This window comes from Neodiprion lecontei, chromosome 3, assembly GCF_021901455.1.
Source record: "Neodiprion lecontei isolate iyNeoLeco1 chromosome 3, iyNeoLeco1.1, whole genome shotgun sequence".
NCBI classification, from domain to species: domain Eukaryota; kingdom Metazoa; phylum Arthropoda; class Insecta; order Hymenoptera; family Diprionidae; genus Neodiprion; species Neodiprion lecontei.
Window position 1 is genome coordinate 31,615,166 of NC_060262.1, and position 22,680 is coordinate 31,637,845.

Sequence of the window (22,680 nt, forward strand, 5' to 3'; positions counted from 1 at the left end):
TTTTCATCAATTACGTTTCACCGAATGACGTTTCTGCCCGGTGTGCCTCGATCTGCATGGTTGCACAAACAACGAATTATACACCAGAGTCAAAAACCAGGTCGAGGGTGAGAGCGTCAGCTTTTACAAACGCTAATCGAATGTTTAATACCCCCCTTTGTACGTCATGGCTAATTCCTTTGAAACTCGTCGCAGCTGTAGCTTTCAGCTAATAACGTGCAAGGAATTAAGGCCGCTTGGCTCACGGCGACAGAGGTCACTCGAAGCTCGGCTAAAATCGTAGAAACAAATGTAACAACCAGGCTTTTTCACGTTCGAAACCATTTCCCCATTCGTCTTTTTTTCCCAGCATCACTTTTGTGTGTGTACGGACGATGGGGAGGAACGAATATATGACAATGCTGTTTGTCGCTGGGTTCTCGGTATACTTTCGTAGTTTACTCATATATTATTCCACCGCAGCGAGATACGCGATATTTTAAGAGTTATTCTACCTTGACCGATTTCACAAAACCCAAGCCATCCCTGCAACTCCGTTTCCTTTCATATTTTTCCAAGGACCGAGAATACTGAGCACGTATGTCTCTACCGGCCTGAACGAATAAATTATATTTTTCCGTCTTAATATTTTCGGAAATATAATGCAGCAGCTCACTGTGCCGCAGCACGGGAAATTGTGTGTAACGGTGAAGGAGATAAATGAAATGCATGCAAAACTGGAGCCGGGCTCCTTACAGATTCAAGTCTCGCTCCAAGTTTAAACTCTGACTTGATAGAGGTAGGAGCTCAAGCAGCACCACGTCTCGGTGAAATCTTTGTCAAAATTTAACCAGGACGTTGGAGCCAGGAGGCTTAATTCCCGAAGGAAGAGAAGGAGAACGAGGCAGAAATGTAGGGGCGCGAGGCTGCTTGTCGTCAAACTAAATGCAAAAACCTAAGCGCTCTATCTTTGGGCCAGAAGGAGGTCAGGGTCAAGGGTGGAGTCGAACGGTTATTATATGGGACATTCCGGGAGTGGATCTACGAAGATCCTCCCGCGCAATATCGCGAATCCCGTGGGACACATGCGGCAGGTGATTAAAGATTCACCTAACCAGCAGCGGTTGTATCTGCTAGGGAAATAAAAGTGGAGACGGCCTAATTATCCGTATTAGCTACCCAAAACCGAAAAGGACGAGGAAAGGGACACCGATTATTGTATCGGGGTCGTTGGTATTACCGAAAGTTCCCTACGGGTCTTCGGGTTCCCTTTTAGCATCCTGCACGCTACTGTCCGCGGAAAATTTCGTGAATGTTGAGCCAGAGTTAGTAATTGTTCTTCCCCGTACGTTAAATTGATGCTGTAGCAAGTTGGAATTATTTTGTTGCCTGGAAGTAATCCTATGTCGGTATATATTCAACTTGGGGTAAGTCAAATGGCTCGAACGTGGCCATTTCTACCCTTGTAATTCAGCGTATGTTGGAAAACGGTGACGTTGCCGGTTATTTATCAACGACAGATTCAAATTCAACTTCGAAATTGAGGCTCGGTAAATTTCTTCCTTTCTTAAGGGTAATTTAAATCATCATTTAAATAAACTGCGGTCTGAGTCCGAAAGCACCAAACTGTTAAGTCGTCTTGACTCGGGAACATAAAAGTACAAAAATCCAAGATTTCGTACGGACTTCACATGCCTCGGCATTAGTGAGTAAAGCACTAATTAGTTCATTCTTATCGTGCCCCGTAATTTTCACAACGACTGAATTATTGACAATATTGCAACATCTCCGTATGATGGGGTTAAGCGATAGTTTCTCAAACAAGTTGTTCGCGGTAAAAGTTCACTCCTGTATCGTCTCTCTAACTTCTGTACCCCCCTCCTATTATAGAGCTTGTTTTCGACTGGTTGTAATAGCAGAAGGATTGATATCCGAACCAATGATTGCCTGCTGACAGACTGCACTTGTTGCATCGAGCACACTCGAGAGAAATTAACTTTACGGTTACGGTGAGGTGGGTATTATTGGCCGATCGTTTACGAACTGGATTTTACCACTCAACTGACTTGTCGAGCAGACAAGCTTTAATAAATGGATTACTTGCAGCTTCGAGCTGGAATTGAGGGTATGTACTCAACTTTCCGATCATTACAGAAACCTACTCGTTTCTTCGTCGCTTGATTTTGAGGAGTTCGTTAGTCTGATTACACTGGTCTACAAAAACAAAAAATTTCATTTCTTTCTTCTTATTGTTATGTATGATTGTAATAGAGTTGAGTTTCCTGAATCAAAATATAGTAATCAAAAATATTTACCATATATACCTTGCATGTAATGTTTTTTTTTTTTAAGAGGGGTGGGTGTACAGCTTGGACGGTCTAAAGCATACCGATTTTTAGCAGTTTTTGTTTAAAAAAAAATGAAAAGACTTTAAGCAATTTGAGTTTGAGCGCTTTATTGTTTACAGTTTCAAGACCATTTTAGAATTTTTTCATTGGAGTTAATAATAAAATGGTTTTGATTTTACTCCCCTGTAAAGATGCGATATTTTTGTTTACAAATTATCACCAAACACTAATCATAGCAACATTATTTATACAAAAAAGTTATCCAATTCAAATGATGAAATATTAAAATCATCAGAAAATTTATATATTAGTATAATTCGAGTTATTTTCTAGTTTTTTTATATATTCGTTCTACGCGACATGAATTCACGACGAGAACTGCGGAAGGGCATGCATTGGTGTGGAAACAGCGTTAGGAGATAACTTTCTTCCTCTTTCCATAAGTTCGAACTGGGTGTGTATGTACATTGTACAAATACTATTCAAATACATGAAAGTAGTGTGAATGCAAAAATAAAACACTGCAAATTATAAATTTTGAATAGTATGAAAAAATCATATGATATAATACATACAGTGATAGAAAAAAAACGGAAAACAGATATAGATTTGGCACATTGAAACCTTCATATTTATAATACTTTTGTTCGAAGGAGGATTTTTTAGCAGACCTGTGTTCTCTTTTTCAACCTCAGGCAGCATCGCTTGAATTGTTACATGAAACTAGATTTTTGATTTGGCATGGATTTTCCGATGCTATTTGGATTATATACTCAATTTTATGGATAAGGGTGCTGCTCAGTGTTCATTAGCTCGGTGACGCCGCTCGAAACGTCTGGGTCGAATCGATTACAGGAGTATTACTAATAAACCACTGAGGTCGCAGAAGTGATTAACCTGCACGACCCTTCGCTGCATGCTTAAGCCTTTGATCAATGATCGCATTATTCAGATTATACGTGAGTGTTGATCGACCAGTTGTCTTCCGGGCCTCCGCACGTTTGCGGTTAGGCCACGGTTTCGTCGGATTTGATTTGGGTTTGAGCTGATTTTCGGGTAAAGTAGCCGTTGACGAATAACAATCATTGAAGCGCCGTATATTGATACGCGTACTGAGGTGATTTGAAAGGAATCGATTTTGCCAAAAAGATTTCAAAGAGTGAAAAGCTGCAACTAGACTTTCGACGAGGTTATTTCAAGTTTTTGGATCCCAGAGTAGATTTTTGATCGTGACCATTCGCTGTGTGCAATTCTTTTGTATGACGAAGAAGGTCCTTTTTTGTTTTACGTTGAGTCTATCTATAGCCGGACTTACGATACGAGTCTTGTTAGAAAAAGACGAAAAAAACTGGAATGTCATACTACGGTAGAAAATCTTTTACACGTTCGCAGATAAAAACAGAGGACTGACCGAAACGGACGTCGTTTTGCAAACTTGTTTAATTACACGGATATTCGACAAAACAAACAATGGCATACGTTGTACTAAACGATTACCAACAAATTAGGGTCTTGGCCCTGATGTCAACTTTGTAAAATATCCTAGGGGCAAAGAGTTGAAAAAAGAAACGCCTTCTCGGTATACCTATCATAATCCCGTGAAACTATTTCCAGCGTTTTTGTTTTAGTGGAAATGAATTTACAGAAATGCTTCCGGGTATCTCGAAGACTTCGGGCGAGCAGGACCCTGAGCACCGGCCAAAATCCCTCAGTCTGCATTCCCATTATCCGTTCCACCCCAGTGTACACCAGCAGGGTTTTAGCATCGTGAAAACGGAGGAGAGTAACGACATGGCAGTTTTAAGTCACGGGAGGTTGCAAGGTGGCGGCGAAAAACGTAGCGGTAGGGTGGGCATTTGGCCGGGTGTGCGGGACGTTAGTTCCGGGCGGGACCGATGCGGGAATGGAAGTGGCGCGGACGAAGGACGGAAGTGAGGCGGAGGCGGAGGCGGTGGTGGTGGTGGTGGTGGTGGTGGAGGCGGAGGAGGTGGATGCGGGGGTGAGCGGCGAATCGCAAGGGTGGGGGTGGGGGTGCCGCGGGCGCCAGGGCATCTAGCTAGTGTGCCGCAGAGCGTGGATCGCGAGCGACGCTACGCGTCCGTCACCCTGGCCGTCGCCCTGGGGTCGCGTCGCGTTGAAGCGTACGGTTCTTTATCAAGGGTCTGGATCCTCACGTACCTATTGCCGGCTACGTCAAGTTTCGCATCCCGCCTCGGCGCTAAGACCCCTTCTCGTCCAACGTGATCAACACGGCCCAACCCCCATCTCGCATACCCTAACCTAACCTGACCCGGTCTCATCCGACCCTTAACTACTACGCCTGCTTAAGGATTCCCTGATTGCTGTCTTCTCATCTTGGTTCTTGTAGGTGGATCTAATTTCGAAACTTTGTTCTTCGTCGGCGTAACTCTTGTTGTACATGTTTTAAGTCGAACCAGAGAATAATAAAAAAAAAAACTTCAAAGTAAACCAATAAGTAGGTGAAACATTATAATCTACGAAATAAATAATGGGCTAAACTGAAGAAAACAGATGGAATAATTACAAGGGATGAACCGTAACTGGCAGTCCTGTGTGCATGTCGGCTACTGGTTTGAAAGTGCGTGAAGTTGACCGGCAGGTTGTCGACACTGCGGGTGGCGCGAAAGCGGCACCTTCCAGGCACCCTGCAGTGGAGCTCTGTCTCGAGTCGAAGCTCTTCTTACCGGTGCTGCCGCCCGGGTGTAGAGCCTTGCGGAGCCACGGGTTTGCGAAAACCTGACCTCTTACTAGCCATCGTGTTCCCGCGCAACGTGGCGGGTGTTCAGGAAACCTCGAGTCATGTTGTCAGTTAACTCTTCAAAGCAACATTCGCGGTGCCTTAGCATTCGGAAACTTACTATTTGCCTGTTTTATGCAGATACAGTAGATGCCATTTACTGATGTCAGATTCACTCTTAGAGGGATGAAATTTTCTCTCCCGATATTTTCGCAATCACTCTTGAAGGTCACGGCAGATTTTATACGTACAATTGTGCCTTGACGTGGTTCCAGGGTACGGAATCATTTCGTTGAGAGATTCCGATCAACGACGACGAAACTTGAATCTGCAGACTAGTTGTAAATGGGATTTAGAGGGACGAGAAATGGACGCGTGAATGGGGCCGTTTACTCCTTAACGGTTCAATTGGAAATCTGTACAAGATCAAGGCCCGGATTATTTGAGGCCCGTAGGTCTCTTTCACGGTGCATCAACTTCATCCTGTTCCTTTCAACTCTCGCGGATCATCGATATTCATTACAACTTCGTATTTCGCCCCTGAACGTACATTATAATTCCTTTTACACAAGCTTCGAAGCGAATGATATTCGCTTGGGTTAAATGACGGGCACGAGAACAATCAATGAATACAAAGCTGTAGCGCGGGATGATGTGCATGGATATTCGTTTCTGTACTACAAGCTGAAAGGCGTGTACGCGTGTCCACGATGTACAAACACCGGTAGACTCCTTTCACCTACAGACGCTGGCGCGCGCACGCACACTCGCAAACCCGGTTGATCGCAGGCCGCGCGCTCGCGCATTGATTGAATTTGGTACAGCTGGTTTCGCTGGAAACAGACGAATGAGCTGAAACTATGGGATGGTGGAAGGACGACGCTATCCGCCGCCAGCCTCCCCTGTTTGCGACTTCTGCGTCGTCGCCCTCGCACTTTCGTACGTGCCAAATTGTTTCTCTCCCCGTTATAACTCGGCCGAAAGTCGAGCAGAGGTGAGATCTCTTATAGACTATACTCGCTCCTTCTTAAGCCTGACCCTCTGACTCGGACAATTTACAGAGCCTATAGAGAGCGAGGCTTTTTTGTGCTACAATCAACGGCAAAGTATGCATGACACTCGAGGTCGACGAGGTCGATACTCGTACATTCGGGATTCACTGATTACTCGCAATTTAAATGAAATGCGCTGATTAAAACGTTCACATTCTTCGTTCCAACTAGGAAGAATCTTTTCAACATTTACCGAAAATTTCTGGAAACCTTTCACGCGACTGCAAAAACCGCCGCGATGATCAACCCGTATATTTCGATTTGGCACATCTCAAACTGCTGAAAGATTTCCTGTTCGCTTCATTTAATCTTGTTCAAACTCGGAACCCTCGAGGGGCTGGTATTTCGACGATGAATGCTCAGGGTTTAAAAAGCAATCGCGTAGCTGCTTCGATTCCTGCCACAACACGTTTTATATACCGTGACCTGGAAAGTAGCGGAATAATAATCCATGCCGAATGACCATAAATATTTTTCATCGTATTTGGCGACTCCAACTACGAATACGCCTAACTACCTAGGTTTACACCAATAATTTATAGTCGGTAATATTGTCGGGCCGAATTAGACGACAGGAGTCGTTTAGGGTGAACGGGGAATTATGAGGGAGATAATGAAACGCGAAACTTGTATAACTCGCGCGAGATTCGCGGATGCCGAATTAAGAGAATCCTCGGAGGCTCGAGCTTCGGGACTTCCGGACTTCTTCTGGGCCTCGGGGCATTGCGATGGTACCGTCGACGATATTACTTCGTGTGTTTCCCTCGACGAGCATTGAAACGTTGCATGTTTTGTCATCGGGCTGCTTTGTCTCTGAGCCCGTGCATAAAAATGTACGTACCACCTGTCTCTGCCTTCTCTCATATCGCGGCTCTCCTACCTACCAGTCTGTTTTCGATTTTTCATCGCGCCAACGCTCACAATCAAACATTTCAAGCCTCTCTTGTCAGCCAGCCGCCTCGTAATCACCAGACGCACGTTTATTGCCGTAAGGATGCTCTCAAAGTACGCAGGGCTTCTTACTCCTTGTTTTTTTTTTTTCAACCTTTGTGACGATGATCAGGCACTTCTTTAGTTAGTCAGCAGCAGACAAAAAAGATCGCGGCTTGTCATTTGAGCTGCTCAAAACTCGTTGGGATTTTTTCAAGCAATTCTTGGTCCTCTCCATCTTCCCAACCTTGGTTCCAATTTCTCAAATAATCAACTGAAACTGAACCTGAGACGTGTTCTTATCAAGTCTCGCGCAGACAGGCTATCTAAATAGAGTCGTTAAACTTTCGATTTAGCCAAATGCTTTTTCACCAGCATAACATTATGCTGAATTTATCCAGGCGAGCGTGAACGTGGACACTTTCTCCGAGTATTCCATACGCTGCGGAGTAGATTTTTTCAGAAAAGGGTGACTATAGGCGGCTGTAACTAGGAAGTAGCGAGCCTCTACTGTACCTTTGAAACGTAAAGAACGAGTCGTAAAGATTTGAAACGAAAGTCTTGTACTCACAATAATGTTTCCCGTAAAATAAAGCAATGATTGTCCATTTAGTATCGTTAAAAGTTTAGTGGCAGTAGGAAAAGCCACTTAGTTGCAGTGTCGCGAATATCAGAACGCATCGCGGAAGTGGTGCTTGCAGTGTGGCCAAGAAACGTGATTTAAATTTCCAAAGTTTGTCCAGATTTCGGGCAAGTCCGCAACGTCGCGACACACGCAGTCGCCTCGACGCATATTGGTTCCAGCAAAAGTAGTAAGAATCCTTATGGCCGGAGGATGCATTATTAATGATTTTCTGAAAGGCGGGTTGGAAAAATCTCCCCATTTATATGAATCACGAACCTAGGTAACGGCTGGTCTTGAGTGCGGCTCTGAGAAATTGAACGGAAGCAAATGTAAAGTTATTTATAAACCACGGACTAGCATCTTATCTGCATTACGGTCTTAGGTTCACGCTGATTCAATGGAAACCAGGAATTAAGCATGCTTTAAAATTGACTCCAAAAACAGTTCCTGGTCGGCTTTCAAACTTTTTTTCACTGTTTTCATTCTCACCCTTTTTTATGCACTACGTAGACTGTGTACGTGTATCCCGGTCAAGTGGGTGTTTGCTTCAAAACGTTCCTGGGATTGTATTATACCAATTAACAAGAAACCAACTTGAGTGTAGGCTGTGGTAAGCTTTGCTTAGTGGATGGATGTGATTAGCAAGATTTCGCACGTATTTCGCTAACCGTATAGGTGCGGAAACTTCATTCGTTGGTACAACACAGCTCATATTGGCTGTAGAAACCTCCGTGTTGTTCCACATCATAAATCAGCCTTTCAGCAGTAAACTCAAATATAGTGCGGTGAAAACAATCGATTAAATTATTGACTCGGTAAATATTGTGAAATTCGACCAAGCGCGTAACCCTCCACATGTGATGGGGGTAGTCACATAAATGTATTTCTCTTCAAAAATTTTGTTCCCGAAAAACAGACTTGAATTCCGACACCGTAGAGAGTCGTACTGGCTGAATTGGATTACGATATTCGTAGGAAATTGTGGTACAGTTCCGAAACAGATCGAGTTAAAAAATTTACCTACAGAAGTGCAAATTGCACTCGGCGACGAATTCCGAAATATCATGGGAAAGTATAACTTTGGAGAGGTCAATTAGTGTTCTTGTAGCTTTTCCATCACCTCAGTAATTTGGATCCCGTCACAAGCTAGGTGGAGGTAGGTGGATATTGATTCTTAACCGTGGACACGATTTGCTGCGAAATCACCCGTCGCTGGCGAATCCATATAGACGATGCCAGGACCCTGGGCTGCTGCGAATTTCATATTCCACCAGCTGCTTCCACGGCGTTGGAAACATTGCCATTTCTACCCTTGATGCTACGCACAGCCCTGTTCTTTCACCCTCTGACCTCTTCGTCCTCCGCCTCTCCGTCACCTTTCACCCCGTATATTTTCCCCGCGATTTCCGCGTCCCAAAATATCATTTCTGCGTACTTAACGTCAGCTACAAAAGCCCTCCGTGCAATAACAGCCTCACGATGATACGTCTCCACTCGGCGTTAATATCAATCGGCTCGATCGGTAATGTGAAATCTTCGATTGATTATCCGAAATATTTCCATACGGATATCTTGTTACCAGCTGTACAATGGGGTACACCAAATAGGGAGGAAAAACCGAAATGTCGTGTGTTAGAACAAATTTCGCTACTCCTGGAATGAGATAGGTCTACCGTTCACCGTGGAATTGAAACTGTTTCTCCAATCAGAATACAACGTTTCTAGTTAAATAGTAACAACTCTCGACGCTCTGCTGCAGAGACCTTCGTTTTTACTCTCAAACAGAATCTCCTTCTACCTTATTTTCATATTTTAACCTTGTGTAACAGAATTTATTACACGTTACTTATACTTTCACATTAGCAGCGCTCTAGAAATTGTATCGATAGCTTCAGATAAACATATCTACGCGGTCAGTTACGAGATGAAATGTGTCACCAAATTTTGCGGAATCAACAGTCATGCGGAGTCGTAGAAATTAGGATTCGCCCTTAATTGAATTTCACGAAGAAAAAACTATTTTAAAAGCGATCGTACAGACAGTTGTATTCTATCGAGTTGAAAAACTTTGAAAAATAAGTACAAATAAAAACATTCGATGCTGTTGAAACACTGCCAATTCCACTCCCTTGCTTCTGCTCTTGAAGTATAGGCGTATATCGGATGTAAAGGACACATACGAAAAAAATAGTGAATCGGAATAAGAAAACCTGCTGGGGAGAATAGCGGATGTAAAGTTCCAAAGAAGTCCGCTCAAATACTTCTACCTATATGTATAAGATATCCTTTGCAGGCCGGCGTCCTTAGTCCTTGAGCTTTGGTCGTTGCTCTTCGACTCTTCTCCTTCCTGTATCATTCCCCGCTCGCCCTCTACTTTTTACTTCCTGCTTTTTATTTTTTACCGCTTACCCCTTATAGCTCAGCGCATGGCGAGTCACTTCATGGCAAACTGCCCAGCTTCCCACGACCAAACCTCCCTCTTCTTCTCCTTGCCCTCGCCGCCTCTCGCTTCGCTGCAGCCCTCGTTGGCTTGAGTAATCGGAAAATGTACGGGGTGTACGAAGAAGAATGTTCGCACTTATCAACTTCATTGTCCGTTCGTACTGAGTGAAGTTTAAATCGAAATAATGGCGTTATTCTTCACGTTGATTAAAATAGCGGCGAGTCAAGTACATGAGACCGAACAAAGAAAATCAAAATTTCGAAACATCGCGAGTCATGCTCATTTCTTTGACTGGAACAGCCATTTTGCTTCTTATCCGTTCGACTCGTTAATTTTTCAATATTCAGAAAAATCGGTAATATCTTATGCTCTACTAAATCGACTTTTTCCAACTACCTGTTTCCAAGCAGAACCCTTCCAAAGATGCAAGTTTTCTCATTGCATTTCATAACTCAAAGACTCTTCTACCAACCCATTACAAGGTAATTAACTCTCCGGCGGAATTGCAGATTGTTAATGGCAGTTGGAAGAATGGCAGTTGTGTTGTAATGGTTCTTTTTCATCTTGATCTCAAGGACGTGCCATAACGACATTATAAAGAGGTTTGTGATGTAATAATCTGCTGCATAACTTAGTAGCGCAATTCTAATTTTTTTGTGAAACCTCGCAATCTTAATGGGTTTCTCGAAGCGTTAACATAAATTATATGGACATCTTAACTGCTGAATAGGCCGTGAAAAAGTGTCGCACGTAGGCGGGGTGGTCAAGTGAGGTTCCCGAAGAACCTGAGGCCGAGTACTTTATGCTTTTTTAACCAGGTCCAAATTATTCGTACCTTTGCAAACAACCATGTTGACGAACCACCGAAAAAAGTCGAATTAAACCAAGTGATGATGCAGCCTTCGGCGGGGTAAAGCAAATATTCAGTTGAAATAACGTGAAATGTTGGTTGATGCAAACAACGACTTATTTACCTTACCCGCATTGAAACTCACCGGTTTGATTTGGTCCGATCATTGTCTGTAACATATTACCTTCGGATATCGAACTAAACACTTTTTCATTACTTCTCCACTTCCGACGGGCTTTTTTTTCCAGCACTGAGCTAGCATATTGGTAAACCACCTCTTATCGTGTTGATAGTGTGGCTGAGATTAAGGAGTCCCATTATACTCCGCAAGTCTTGCATCCACGCTTGTATCGGAGTGTATGATTTTTCAGTGGTTGGTTATTCATCTTCAGGCAGTACTATTCGCTACCTCTTCATATATCTCTTTTCCTCCTCGGCTGTAGGTATCGGGAACTTTTAATCTTCCTTCATTTCTCCTGATTCGCAAAAGACAAGGGTGCAGATCGGAGATGTTGAAGGCAACAATAACCACGCGAGCATTTTCAATCACCTGCGAAACGTTCACGAAGGCAATTAGTAGATTTCAGTGTCGTATCTAATCTGCTTTTGGCATTTGATTCTGCGACTCTGTCCCAGCCAGGACTTGAACAATAATTTTCCCCAAAACTCGTCCGAAATTCAGTCGGCACGTGCAGCACGTCTTCCGCCTCGAATCATTATTCAATACTCGTCTACGCTCACCCCATCGGGCCCCCGACCACCCGGTTTTCCATGCCTTGAAGCCGTCCGTTCGGAAGCTCGCTCCCATTCTCAAAACGGATTCGGTCTGAAAGATCTTTACTGCAAAGCTATGGACTCCCTGAACACCTTTCTTTGTCTATGACGACTGCCGCTTGAATCCCCCACGTTAAAGTTTTCTTCTTCAAGGGGCGTGTCTTCTACTAGCGCAAGTTCAAAAATGCATAGCGGAAGATGAAGGGTGCGGAGATTGATTCGGAAATTTTTATGCAGCCTTCCGCTTTATAATGTGGAAAAAATCGGTGGCTATTTTTCGCCTGCCAACGAGTCCGGATCGGAAAATGCAAAGTCAGGCGGTGGAAGTTGAATGACGACCATCAAACCCTCGCGAGCGTTAAAACTCACCGATAACGGGAACGCGTGCCGAAACTGTTACCATCGCTGTAAATTTTGATGGCCGTCCTCAAACCTTATAAACACCAGCGAAACCTTTCGAAAATATTTCATATGAATTTTCTGTTCACTGTATATAACGTCTATGAGAAAATTTTTAGACGGTATGGTTGAGCGAACTATGCGATCGTCATTCTGCCGGATCGTTAAACCTCCTATATGAACAAGGATGCTCACGTTTAATGACGCTAGGAGATCTCCGGTCGCGAAGTAATTCTGACGGGCTGAAATAATACTCGGCACTGTTTGCAGCTCAGGTCGAGATTCTCAAGACCGAAAATCAATCGTTATCCGTGTGCAAATGCAACTTGGACACTGAACTCATCCCGAAAACTGAAGTAAAATTTTTCGACGTACGATTCGACTTGACTGGGCCGTAATTAACACATTAAAATTGGATGTAGAGTATCGGAATAAATGGGTAGTGCGTGTCTTCAGCCATAATCCTGCTCAACTAGTTTGCAGCGCCCGATATTACGCACGCAACAAGCTTCCTGGTAGATAATTAGAAAACGAGAATTGAGATACTCTGAGAGAAACCCGAATACCTATATTGACGTAGCCCATAACGAGACGATCGCATAGTGGAACCAATTATCCCGGGAGTTATCTTCCTAGCACTTTTGTGGCTTGCTTGAAAAATACTAGAGCGTTGAAATTGAGGTGTGTCTAACGATCGGCAGTCAAGCTCAAAAGTAGCGAACATAAAAGAATATGCAAATTGCGCTGTTAAAACTTTCTTATGTCCGGATTACCGTGAATTTTGTGCGTATTACACGTTACCTCATGGTTTATGGGGAAATTGAACGTAGGCGCGGCGCATGCTTTGTGGATGAAATTTATCACAGAAGGTAGCTTGTGCGAATTAAGAGAGGCGTACGGCTGTGGAATGAAATATGTGTGTGAGTCTAAAGGAAAATTTCGTCGCGGTGTGGAGAACTCGTCGAAACGTGACGGCGCCGGTAAAAATACCCTAACAACTCTCTTCGCTTATCACCGATACGCCAGACTGTGTCAAACGAACGATTAATTATACGTTCATCCCCAGGTAAAAGGAGGGTTTTGGTACGCTCGGTTCGCTGCAGGGCGCGGATACATAAATATATGTACGTATCTACGTACATTCATACCTGCTACACTTTGCTTTCACATCAGTCGCGAAATGAGCCACTGGATTTCGAATGACGAAAAGTGCCGAGAATGTCTCTCTATAAACCGTGATTAATCAATGCCATCCCGGAATACTGGGTGCCTGCCCGATTTATTTTCAGATTTAAGTCCTGCATCTGCCCCTGGCTCACTGGAGTTTCCTCATTAAACCATCTCCCCTAAATTATTTATTAACCAAACATTGACCGACCACACGGGGCTCCCGAAATTAACCCTGGCCACGGGATCCACCGTCGCGAAATATAGGCTTGATTATTCAATAACAGTGTGAGAATAACAAAATTGAGGTTTATTAGCCAAGGTCGAATGATTTTTCGAAAAAAATCGCTATGTGAATTTGACAAACCTTGTATTGAAACATCTTAAACGATAGACAAATAATTAACAGATATGTGCTGAAAAACAGAAACTGGCAGATGCTAGTGACAACGGAAAAAAGCATTTTGCTGGTGTCAATTTGAGACTGCAATGTGGCGCCGGTACCTAATATTTTTCGTGACAGATACAGCCGATGGTGAATATACTTGAAAAATTGCGGAGATGATACTCCGCGGAGTTCCTCATCGATCAAACCTTGAGCGGACACTTTTTTCGCGGTATCCATGCGAACGGTGAACTGTCCATGTCCCCTTAATATTCATTGACGGAACGATGCTCCTGGGCAACTTTCCAATGCCGATTTTGCAGCTCGGAATTCTAGTATTGCCCGACTTCAGAGAGAATTCGGTGTACGGCAGGAGCTACACAGCACACGTTTGTACCAGAATAGTTAGCTAGAGAAAGGGACTCGGGGATGAGACGAATTTCAACAACGTGCGATACATTTTCACACGTAAAGGAACGAAGAACCACTTGCTTCCTTTGAAGTATCGTCACCTCTTGTACCTACGTACTCGTATTACAGCACTTCGCTCTGCTTTGTATTCACAGCCACGCACAAGACCGCGTCTCTTCGAACCGCGATTAAATTGACGCACCTTTTTCCTTCTTTAGCTCACTGGTACATCAGTGTGAGTTTAATTTACGCAGATCGGGCACGTCAAGTCCCCCAAGTATCGTATAAAGTATTAACTGCGAGAGAATCCGATAGAAAAGGGTAGTTCTCTTCCACCAGGCATTGATTTTCTCTTCGAGCGACGACCTTTCGCGGAACATCTGTCTTGCCATTTCATTATATGACTCGTCTCGTTCAAACGAATGGACAAATAATACATTGACTCGACAGTCCATCAATTTCCTCTCGCCTAAGGGCGGTCAAATTTATTTCCACTTTCGAACACGTTCAAGATGGCTTTTCCCTGCGATCGCTGCTTTTCATTTCAGGATTTTTTGTCCGTATGTATACGAACGAGTTGTGCTTAATTGCCTGTGACATTTCTGGTTAATCTCGTTATGCAAATCATCTTGTTTGCTTCCAGAGTTTTTTCCATGCGAGTCTGACGAACGCAAGGGGTAAAAATTAGTTCGATACTGAAAATTGTTCGTAACGTGGTATAAGATTAATTTTCGATAATAGTCTGAATGAAATTATTGAATCGCTATTTCTAAATATATTTATGAGAGCGGGAACATTCTATTGAACATCCACGGTGACGCGTAATTGGATATAAATTCTCTTTGCCCCAACGAGACGCTGTAGGTGGGTATATGCGTAATTCTCACGCGTCATAAATATGGTTAGTTTAAAAATACTTAACGTCAGCGATGAATTATTTCTAATGAACGTAAAATAAATCTTCCGCCCCTAAACGATCGATCTCTAATGGCCCAAAGTTTGGGGCGTGCAGATAGAAGTGCCATATCGCTCTCTCTTTTCCCCCCGAATATCTTGAAAATAGCTCGTCCACACGAAACTGATGGCGTGTGATATCTCGCAAAATGTTTAATGCGGTTTTCTTGATTCCTTCGATTCTTTCAGCGCATACTTTCACGACTCTGCATTTTTCTCCAACGACAATAATATTCCTCGCTGTACTCACTCGAATGCACACACATAATATGTACTCGGACAAAGTTTACGCATCCAATAATCACATAGTCGTTAATTTACACGCGACTGAATTGAGGTGCTTCATATTCGCCATAATTGTAAGAGATCAACTGAAACTACAGCAGCTCTACGGCAACAATACTAATCAATCCGACGACTCCTCTACGCACCATTTCGTGATCGAGCGTTCAATTTGTTGATTGTCAAACTGGAATAATGTGCCTGTGCGCCAACGCACCGGCATGTTTGCTCCCCAGTGCAGGTACATTGTTTGCTACGGCAGTTCACTTGGTTTAACGTGCACACATGCACGGACACAAATGTGAACTCAGAAAAAGGTCTTTCCATATCTGTTAACATCAATTTGTTGACGCATTTTTTATCAAATTTTTTCGAATATATACAACGTCGAGACTGTTTGTAATCGGTGACTTTCAAAAAATACGCTGATATACCACATGCAAAAATTTATTTTAGCCTTTTTGAGAATCGCACAATATTTTTGCGAAAGTTAAAAAGCGTTTGTATTTGAGCGATTTTCAGGCTCAAATTTTTTTTTTCTCGTAATCGATTTGTAGCCGCCCTTTTTTCGGTTAATCGGTACCTCAGAACCTCAAAAGATACGAAAATTTCTATATTTTTAAAAAATATCTTTTGACCTATTCACCGCAGTGCATCAAAACAATGAAAAATTCCCGCGTTCTTGTTTGACGTTGAATGTTATTCATGTAGCATAAATCATATTAAAACGATAATCTTTACAATCAAAATAGTTGAAAAATTATTTAATCCAGTTTCGCAATTGCAACAGAACCCTTCGAATTGTTGCGCTCTAAACTTTTCCCCAGACAGTACTAAAAAATGTTTGTTTTCTTCGCAAAATGACTCGATCAATTTTAGAATCGTCTTAAAATTCACGAATTGCATCAGAAAATTTGGCTGTTGAATCTAAATATTTTTTTTGAATGCATAGAGTGGATTTGTCATTGAACAGAAACTGACTAGTGAATAAGCTCAGTTTATTTTCGTAGTTTTCTAACAGTTGGGCCTAAATTTTCTTCCCACCCTCTGGCAAGTGCTTTGAACAAAGTAGGACAAATCGAAATTCATACATCAAGTCCGTTTTATATGCGGTTGTAAGTGGAAGAACGGCCGGATGGCTGATCGTAAGGGCAAAGTGAGGAGAGTATAAGAGTTTCACGTGCCAACAGAGCAGTTTTCGTGTTCTTGGAAAAAAGTTGGCTCTCTTTGTGCATCGTTGTATCTACAAGTTCCGTAGCTTGTCTAGTTGGTCGATGCAGTGTCTTAGACGTCGATTGAAAATATGGTGGCGATGTGCCGCGAGAGATGTTTGGCTATCCGAAACTGTGCCGAAGAGGCTGTTTCTTAGCTGTGAATGGAAAAGCCGCCCAGCAGTCGTAACTTTTCACCGTTTTCTCGGTAATCAAAACTAACGCGGCTCTTTCAATTTCTCTTATTTTCGTTTATTCTTCTCGGTTAGATAGTGGCCCACACAAGGTGTTGGTCTATCGCTCTTTATTTGCGCACGTCTCTTTTTCTCGGCCTCTCGGTTCGTTCACAAGGGAACGCGTTACTTGTGGTACAGAGCCTGAGTTTCACTTTAAATTCAGACCTGATTGGACGTTTTCTTTTTCTTTTCTAACTCTCAAGTGGTTTGGCTGGAAAAAAATAATTAAAATAACGAAGGCGGTTTCTCGGGTTCGTCCTCCAATCCGATAGAATGAAATAGAAGTATCTAACCATCTAACCTACAGCGCGCATGCACATCGGATTGTAAACAAAGTGTATTTCCTCGATATTTAAGACGTTTCTAGATATTCAGTAGAGATCCTAGATGGTCGCATGTAGTAGATAAATTTTGTGTCAGACGCTCGCCTCTGCCTGCGACAATGATTAGGTACGCCTCATCCCACCATTAACGGCCGCGAGTAACCAGTCTTGATGAGGCTTCCAGCGGAGTTCCGCGGAGTGTTACCCTGCAGCAAAAACCCTCCCGTAAAGACTATCATCGGCGACGTGTTTGAAACTCCTGGCAACCACCGAGAGAACCGCGCTTCGTCGATCAAACCTGCGCTGGCATCGTTAAAAAGAAAATGTTACACGCGGCGACCGGTGATTCAAGCGTTTCCCCGCGAAAACCCTCGACGCTACTTTCGTAAAGTGCGATGTGACTTGCGCCATGAATCACCCTGCGACCAGGGACCCGTTCGGGTTGGTCAGGTCGGCGGGGTGCTGTTATCATCCTTGGAATTCTCAAGCTCTGCCGGTCTGCCGGTTGTGCGCCAGACCCGCGTCCAGCTTCCATCTCTGCGGAGCCCCCGACGCCCTTGGGGGTGTCTTCGCCGACTCGGATCGCAACCACCAAGCGGTTCTTCAGGGGCGGGTCTCGCCCCGCACTAGCTTCCGCTACCGCACTCACCCCCCGACCGCCGCCAGGTCGCCAAGCGTCAACTCTGCTCCGGCCGGATCGTGCGTTGGGTCGCCGGGACGTTCGCTGGCTCGGAGCTCACCCTCGACGACTCAGCGACCTCCGGGGCTCGATCATCCTGACCGATGGATCGGGGAAGAGACAAGGAGATCGCTGCGACCTCACGTCTACAAGTATTACCTCGGCCACGTGCAAGAGTATCGTCGACAGAACATGAAGGTACGCCTCCCCCATTCCACCCCTCCATCACACTCCTCGTACGAGCTTCACACTAGGTACTATTCTACGGACGTTGTTATGGCGGATTAGATTCTTTTCTCACTTCTCCATTTTGCACTGCAGTTACGAGCTGAAAGAAAGGGAAAGGACACCAGGGGAAGAAACTCTCTATGCGTAGGTATGTACGTATATATACGCAACGCGAGTGAGAAATTGTGATTGGAAATCGAAGCACCGAAAGAAATGAGAGAGCAGGGTTTTGAGGTCTCGAGTGGGGGTTGAAATCCCGGCACGCAGTATCATCTTAACGATAAACTCTTGCTGTCTGATGTACAGAAGGTAGGAACCTGGTGAGACAGATTTATTTCGGACTTTTGTTGAATCCAATTTCAGCTCGGGAGCCGAGTCGACAACTGAGCAAAGCCTATTTTATCGAAGCGAATGCAGATAGATCACGGTAGCCATAGATAATTGAAAGAAACTTCGATGCCTCGCTATCACTCGACGACACGAAGTTCAGTTCAAAAAACGTTGCTGCGGTATTTGAATTTCGAGTGACATCTTATGATGTATACAAATCTTTTTTTTCTTGGTTCACGGACTTTTGCGCTAAGGAAAAATATTGGGAACTTGAGGTTTATTCATGATTGCCCTCGCGTGAAATTATTTTACACAAAAATTTGACCATCGATGTAAGTACGGCAAATTTCGTTTGAACCTTTACACTCTCATTAAAATCTCTCTCAGGGATGAAAGACTAATTCGAGAGGCAGCCACGAGTGAAGTACCATAAATATTCGAGACTGTCTGCTAATCGAGAAAGATCAAACCACAAAATTACGAATATAACGTCTCGTTGCGGTCCTTGTCACGAAATGAAGAAGCTAATCATAATATTTCTTCTCAAACTGTATGGCTATATTTTAAATGTATTTTCATTCCTTTCATTGCACTGATTTACACCTGCAGTATAACAGCATGTATCTCTGCAAATAATTACTGATATATTTTCTTCGCATATCGTCATCATCATCATCATCATTATTGTTATTGGTACCTGATTGTTGAATCAAGTTTTTCAAACCGACCAGCTTAAGCATGGTTTCTTTTCAATCTTTTCTTTTCGCGCGAGTTCGCACCATCAATGTTCGTAAAAACAGCAGTCTTTCATGGTTTTATCGACAATGAGTTATCGAGGCCTCGTGTGTAAGATATTCTTCCAAAATACATATACGCACATATGGATGTTTGTATACATTCATTTGCTAACGTGTAACAGCAATCACGATTCTCATTTTGTAATACACCACTTGACGAACATGAAACAGTGTGCCAAAGTGAAAGAAGAAAACGTTTGAGAGAAAGTCTGGGATCTCGAATACAGCTGTTGTCTGGTTTTCGAGAATTTTTGTTATTTTTTGCGAAAAAACGCCTGACAAGCTAACAATTTGAAATTTCTGTAAGAATTGTTCAAAAGCAGAGCTATTCCACGAGACACTTGTCGTCAGTTTTGTCGTTCGTGCCGATATGCGACGATGAAACCTTTCCGGAAGAGGTACTGATGAATGTTGCATTATTTATAACGTCTCATGAAAGGAACTTCCTTGGGGAATGAGCTGCGAATGTTTATGATGCAAATTGTTGAATGACTTTTGAGCCGGAGGAAAACACCTTTGAGGATGTACCGCGTTCTCCATGTGGAGTGAGCGACTGACGCGTTGGAAAAATTCCCCACGGCATGTTTATTTCATCTTACGTATATTTTTTATGTATCTACATATATGCCGAGTGTAACATCCATCGTTGAATAATACCGATACCCGTATAGGGTGAAGTTCGTTCGACTTTTTTCATTCGAAGAAAGTATTGAAATTGTAAACCTATTTACGCAAGTGTTTTTACACCATTTCGGTCCTTCAAGGTAACAATATTGAGAGGTTGGATAGCATTGATGAAGTGGTTTACCCATAACCCCGAATTTCCTTGAAAAAATATTGCAATTCTCATTCCGTACAACAAAGCTATTACGATTCAACAAAAAACAAAAATGTCAACAGAAAGTAATTTGAAGGATCCTAAAAATGTTCATCAATTCCTATAGAAAATAATTTTTGCACTGGGTGCATTACTATTGAGCAATATTACAGCTGAGTGTACTCGTACATAAGATTCGAAACGTTTACGTTACTCCATATCTCTAAATATGTGTTTTCCCATCTCGTTAATTAGTTCCACAGAGTCCAAATTTAATTTCACTTATTCCTTTTACTTATCATGTTCAACGAATGTTGGAGATCTGCTACAGATTTTTCGTTTCAATAAGCATTACGCTATTTGTATAGAAAGTGATATCCAACAGCTAACTTTCGTTAGGGCCAAGTTTTCCATCCGCTTTCTTAATTCTCACTAAATCCTGAAAACGGTGCAGGCGTAGGCGAGCCGAGCTACGCAGGGAGAAAGGCCTGGTCTAAGTACGTTGAGGGGTGCTCATCATCCGACTTATATTCATACACTGAAGAACATATTAGCATAATCACTCCTTGGCTAATCGTGTCACCTGCTTATGACGGTCGATGAAATCGCTCGAATATTTATGCTTCAAGTACGTTCGTTTACAGGACAAAGGTTTTGCTGAATTTCTGACAGGCTTGAGAATATTCTGAACTGACGTGTCTTAGACTTGAAAAATTTGTCTATTTTCGGATCTCACGTCGAAAAGAAGACCGACGAAATTCTATCGAAAAGCTAAATAAGCTGTCGACTGTTGATATTGTAAATTTGGTGGCTCGATTTCTCGTCTCCGTTGTATATTCGAGTGTATTCGGGCATGAAGCTGAGTCAATTCTTCATTGAGTTTATTCGAACCTGATGCCGTTACTGCAGAAGTAACGAAGCGATTTTCCGTTCTTAATCCAATTGTCTCGGAGGGATTCTCCGACCTTTAATGAGCCCCTAGTGCGCCAACTGTAGTCGGTTTAATTGTAACAAATTCTTAGCGGATCAGTGTCGTCTACATTTAAATCAGCCCCGTGTAGGAAGTTTCGTTTGCACTTCCTTAATTAGCAAATTTACCGTGAACATATTCCCAAGGGTGATTGTATAGACTATGGAGTGATCCCGAGACGCTTGGTAACCCTCGCGTGCACTTTCACCTTTCAACGCAGCCATCTTTAATCTCGGTACAAAGCGTCTAACCCACCAGAACTCCGGACTGCAGACGTCTGCTGAATTTCCGATCATTGATACGTCGCACGTACAGCTTGGTTGCTGAAATTCGCATTTCCGGCAGGACCCCATAATCAGTCACTCACTATCCAAAATCGGTGACTGCGCACCGAGTCCTTCCACCTTTATCTGTTGGTTCAGGATAACGAGACTGCATCGCCTGATGAAACTTAACGCTTTATGAAACATCAGTAGTTTCACAGTTCGAATTAACCCATACACAGAGAGATGTACTTCCATCGAGCAGCGCTGCTAATTATACACATATGACCATAAACGCTACTGTGACAGATTGCACCCTTGAAAATGATCGGTACGGTAAAAACGGATCAGTGGTTAGTATTGTTGATGAATTGCACACGTATCTAGATACATATAATAATTCACGAGTTATATTCAAGCAATGATGAATATTTTTTTATTTCAAAAGAATTTTTCCACATGTAAAATTCTTTGTAGTCTCGTGGAACTTTTAACCTGGAGACAAAAAACGGGAAAGAGCAGCCGGTGGCACGTAATTATTCAGTGCGGTGAATAGGACAAAAATGAAAAAGCTAGAGCAAACTCGCGTGCTTAATTACCGGTGGAAAATCATCTGAAACTATTTATATATTCACCCATGTGAAAGCTGAATTCGTTGATTTTCCTCCCGGAAAATTGAGCACGAGGTCACGTTGACCTGAATACGCAATCCTCAGGTCAATCCAAACTCTATATCACGTACTTTGGATACTCACGTATCCCCGCGAATTACCAATCGATTCCCGGTGTCCCGCACATCGTATTATAGGCTGCAGTTTATCGCATACACGGTCTGGAACGTATCGTAATCCATTTGAGCTTGAATCATGCCACTAATATAGGCACGGGCACGAAGAGAACAGCGTTTCAGTTAAAATCAGAATGTTGTAAGCGGAAGCTGGAGAAATACGAGTGAAAAATTTGCTTCGGCACTTTTTCGTTATCTCCGGCAAGTGGGGGGGGCGATTTTCTGCAAAGCATTGCGAAGCTCGAGTGAAATCGGCGAGAGCGAGTCCCGTATTTTCCCTTCTCGGTGTAAAGAGTTCCTATATCTGTTTGTACGCGTACTTGAGTAAACTAGAAATGCATCTCATTTCGGAACCTATAAAAGTTGAGGAAAAGTATATATGCATATGGTAATGCATCGCGCGACCGCGCCGAGGGCCGAGAGAAACATGAAACTTCCCTCGAATTTTATACACAGACATTTTTCTCCATCCGCTAATTTTGCCATGCGAAAAGTCTTTCGAAAGGCAGAACTAAAAGTTGCTATCCCGCCTGCCCAACTAATTTTGTGCATACGTTTTTTATCTTTTATTTTATTTATTTATTTATTTTTTTTTGTTTCAGGTAAGTCTTAAAGCGTGAAACCCCTCGAGCTAGATAACTTTTTACTCGATGAAAGAGGCTCGTACTACACACGTAAACCG

The 22,680-nt window shown here is 43.0% G+C and overlaps 2 protein-coding genes across 15 annotated transcripts in view; both read left to right on the plus strand.

Moving 5' to 3' along the window:
* LOC107218166 (peripheral plasma membrane protein CASK) overlaps positions 1 to 22,680 on the plus strand; it is a 144,731-nt gene that overhangs the window by 46,604 nt on the left and 75,447 nt on the right. The window lies entirely within an intron of this gene.
* Positions 4,414 to 22,659, plus strand: LOC124293631. The gene is made up of 3 exons (XM_046735159.1): positions 4,414 to 4,691; positions 17,225 to 18,004; positions 22,601 to 22,659. Exons 2-3 carry the CDS (start codon positions 17,537 to 17,539, stop codon positions 22,616 to 22,618), a joined length of 486 nt encoding a protein of 161 aa, XP_046591115.1. The 5' UTR covers positions 4,414 to 4,691; positions 17,225 to 17,536; the 3' UTR covers positions 22,619 to 22,659.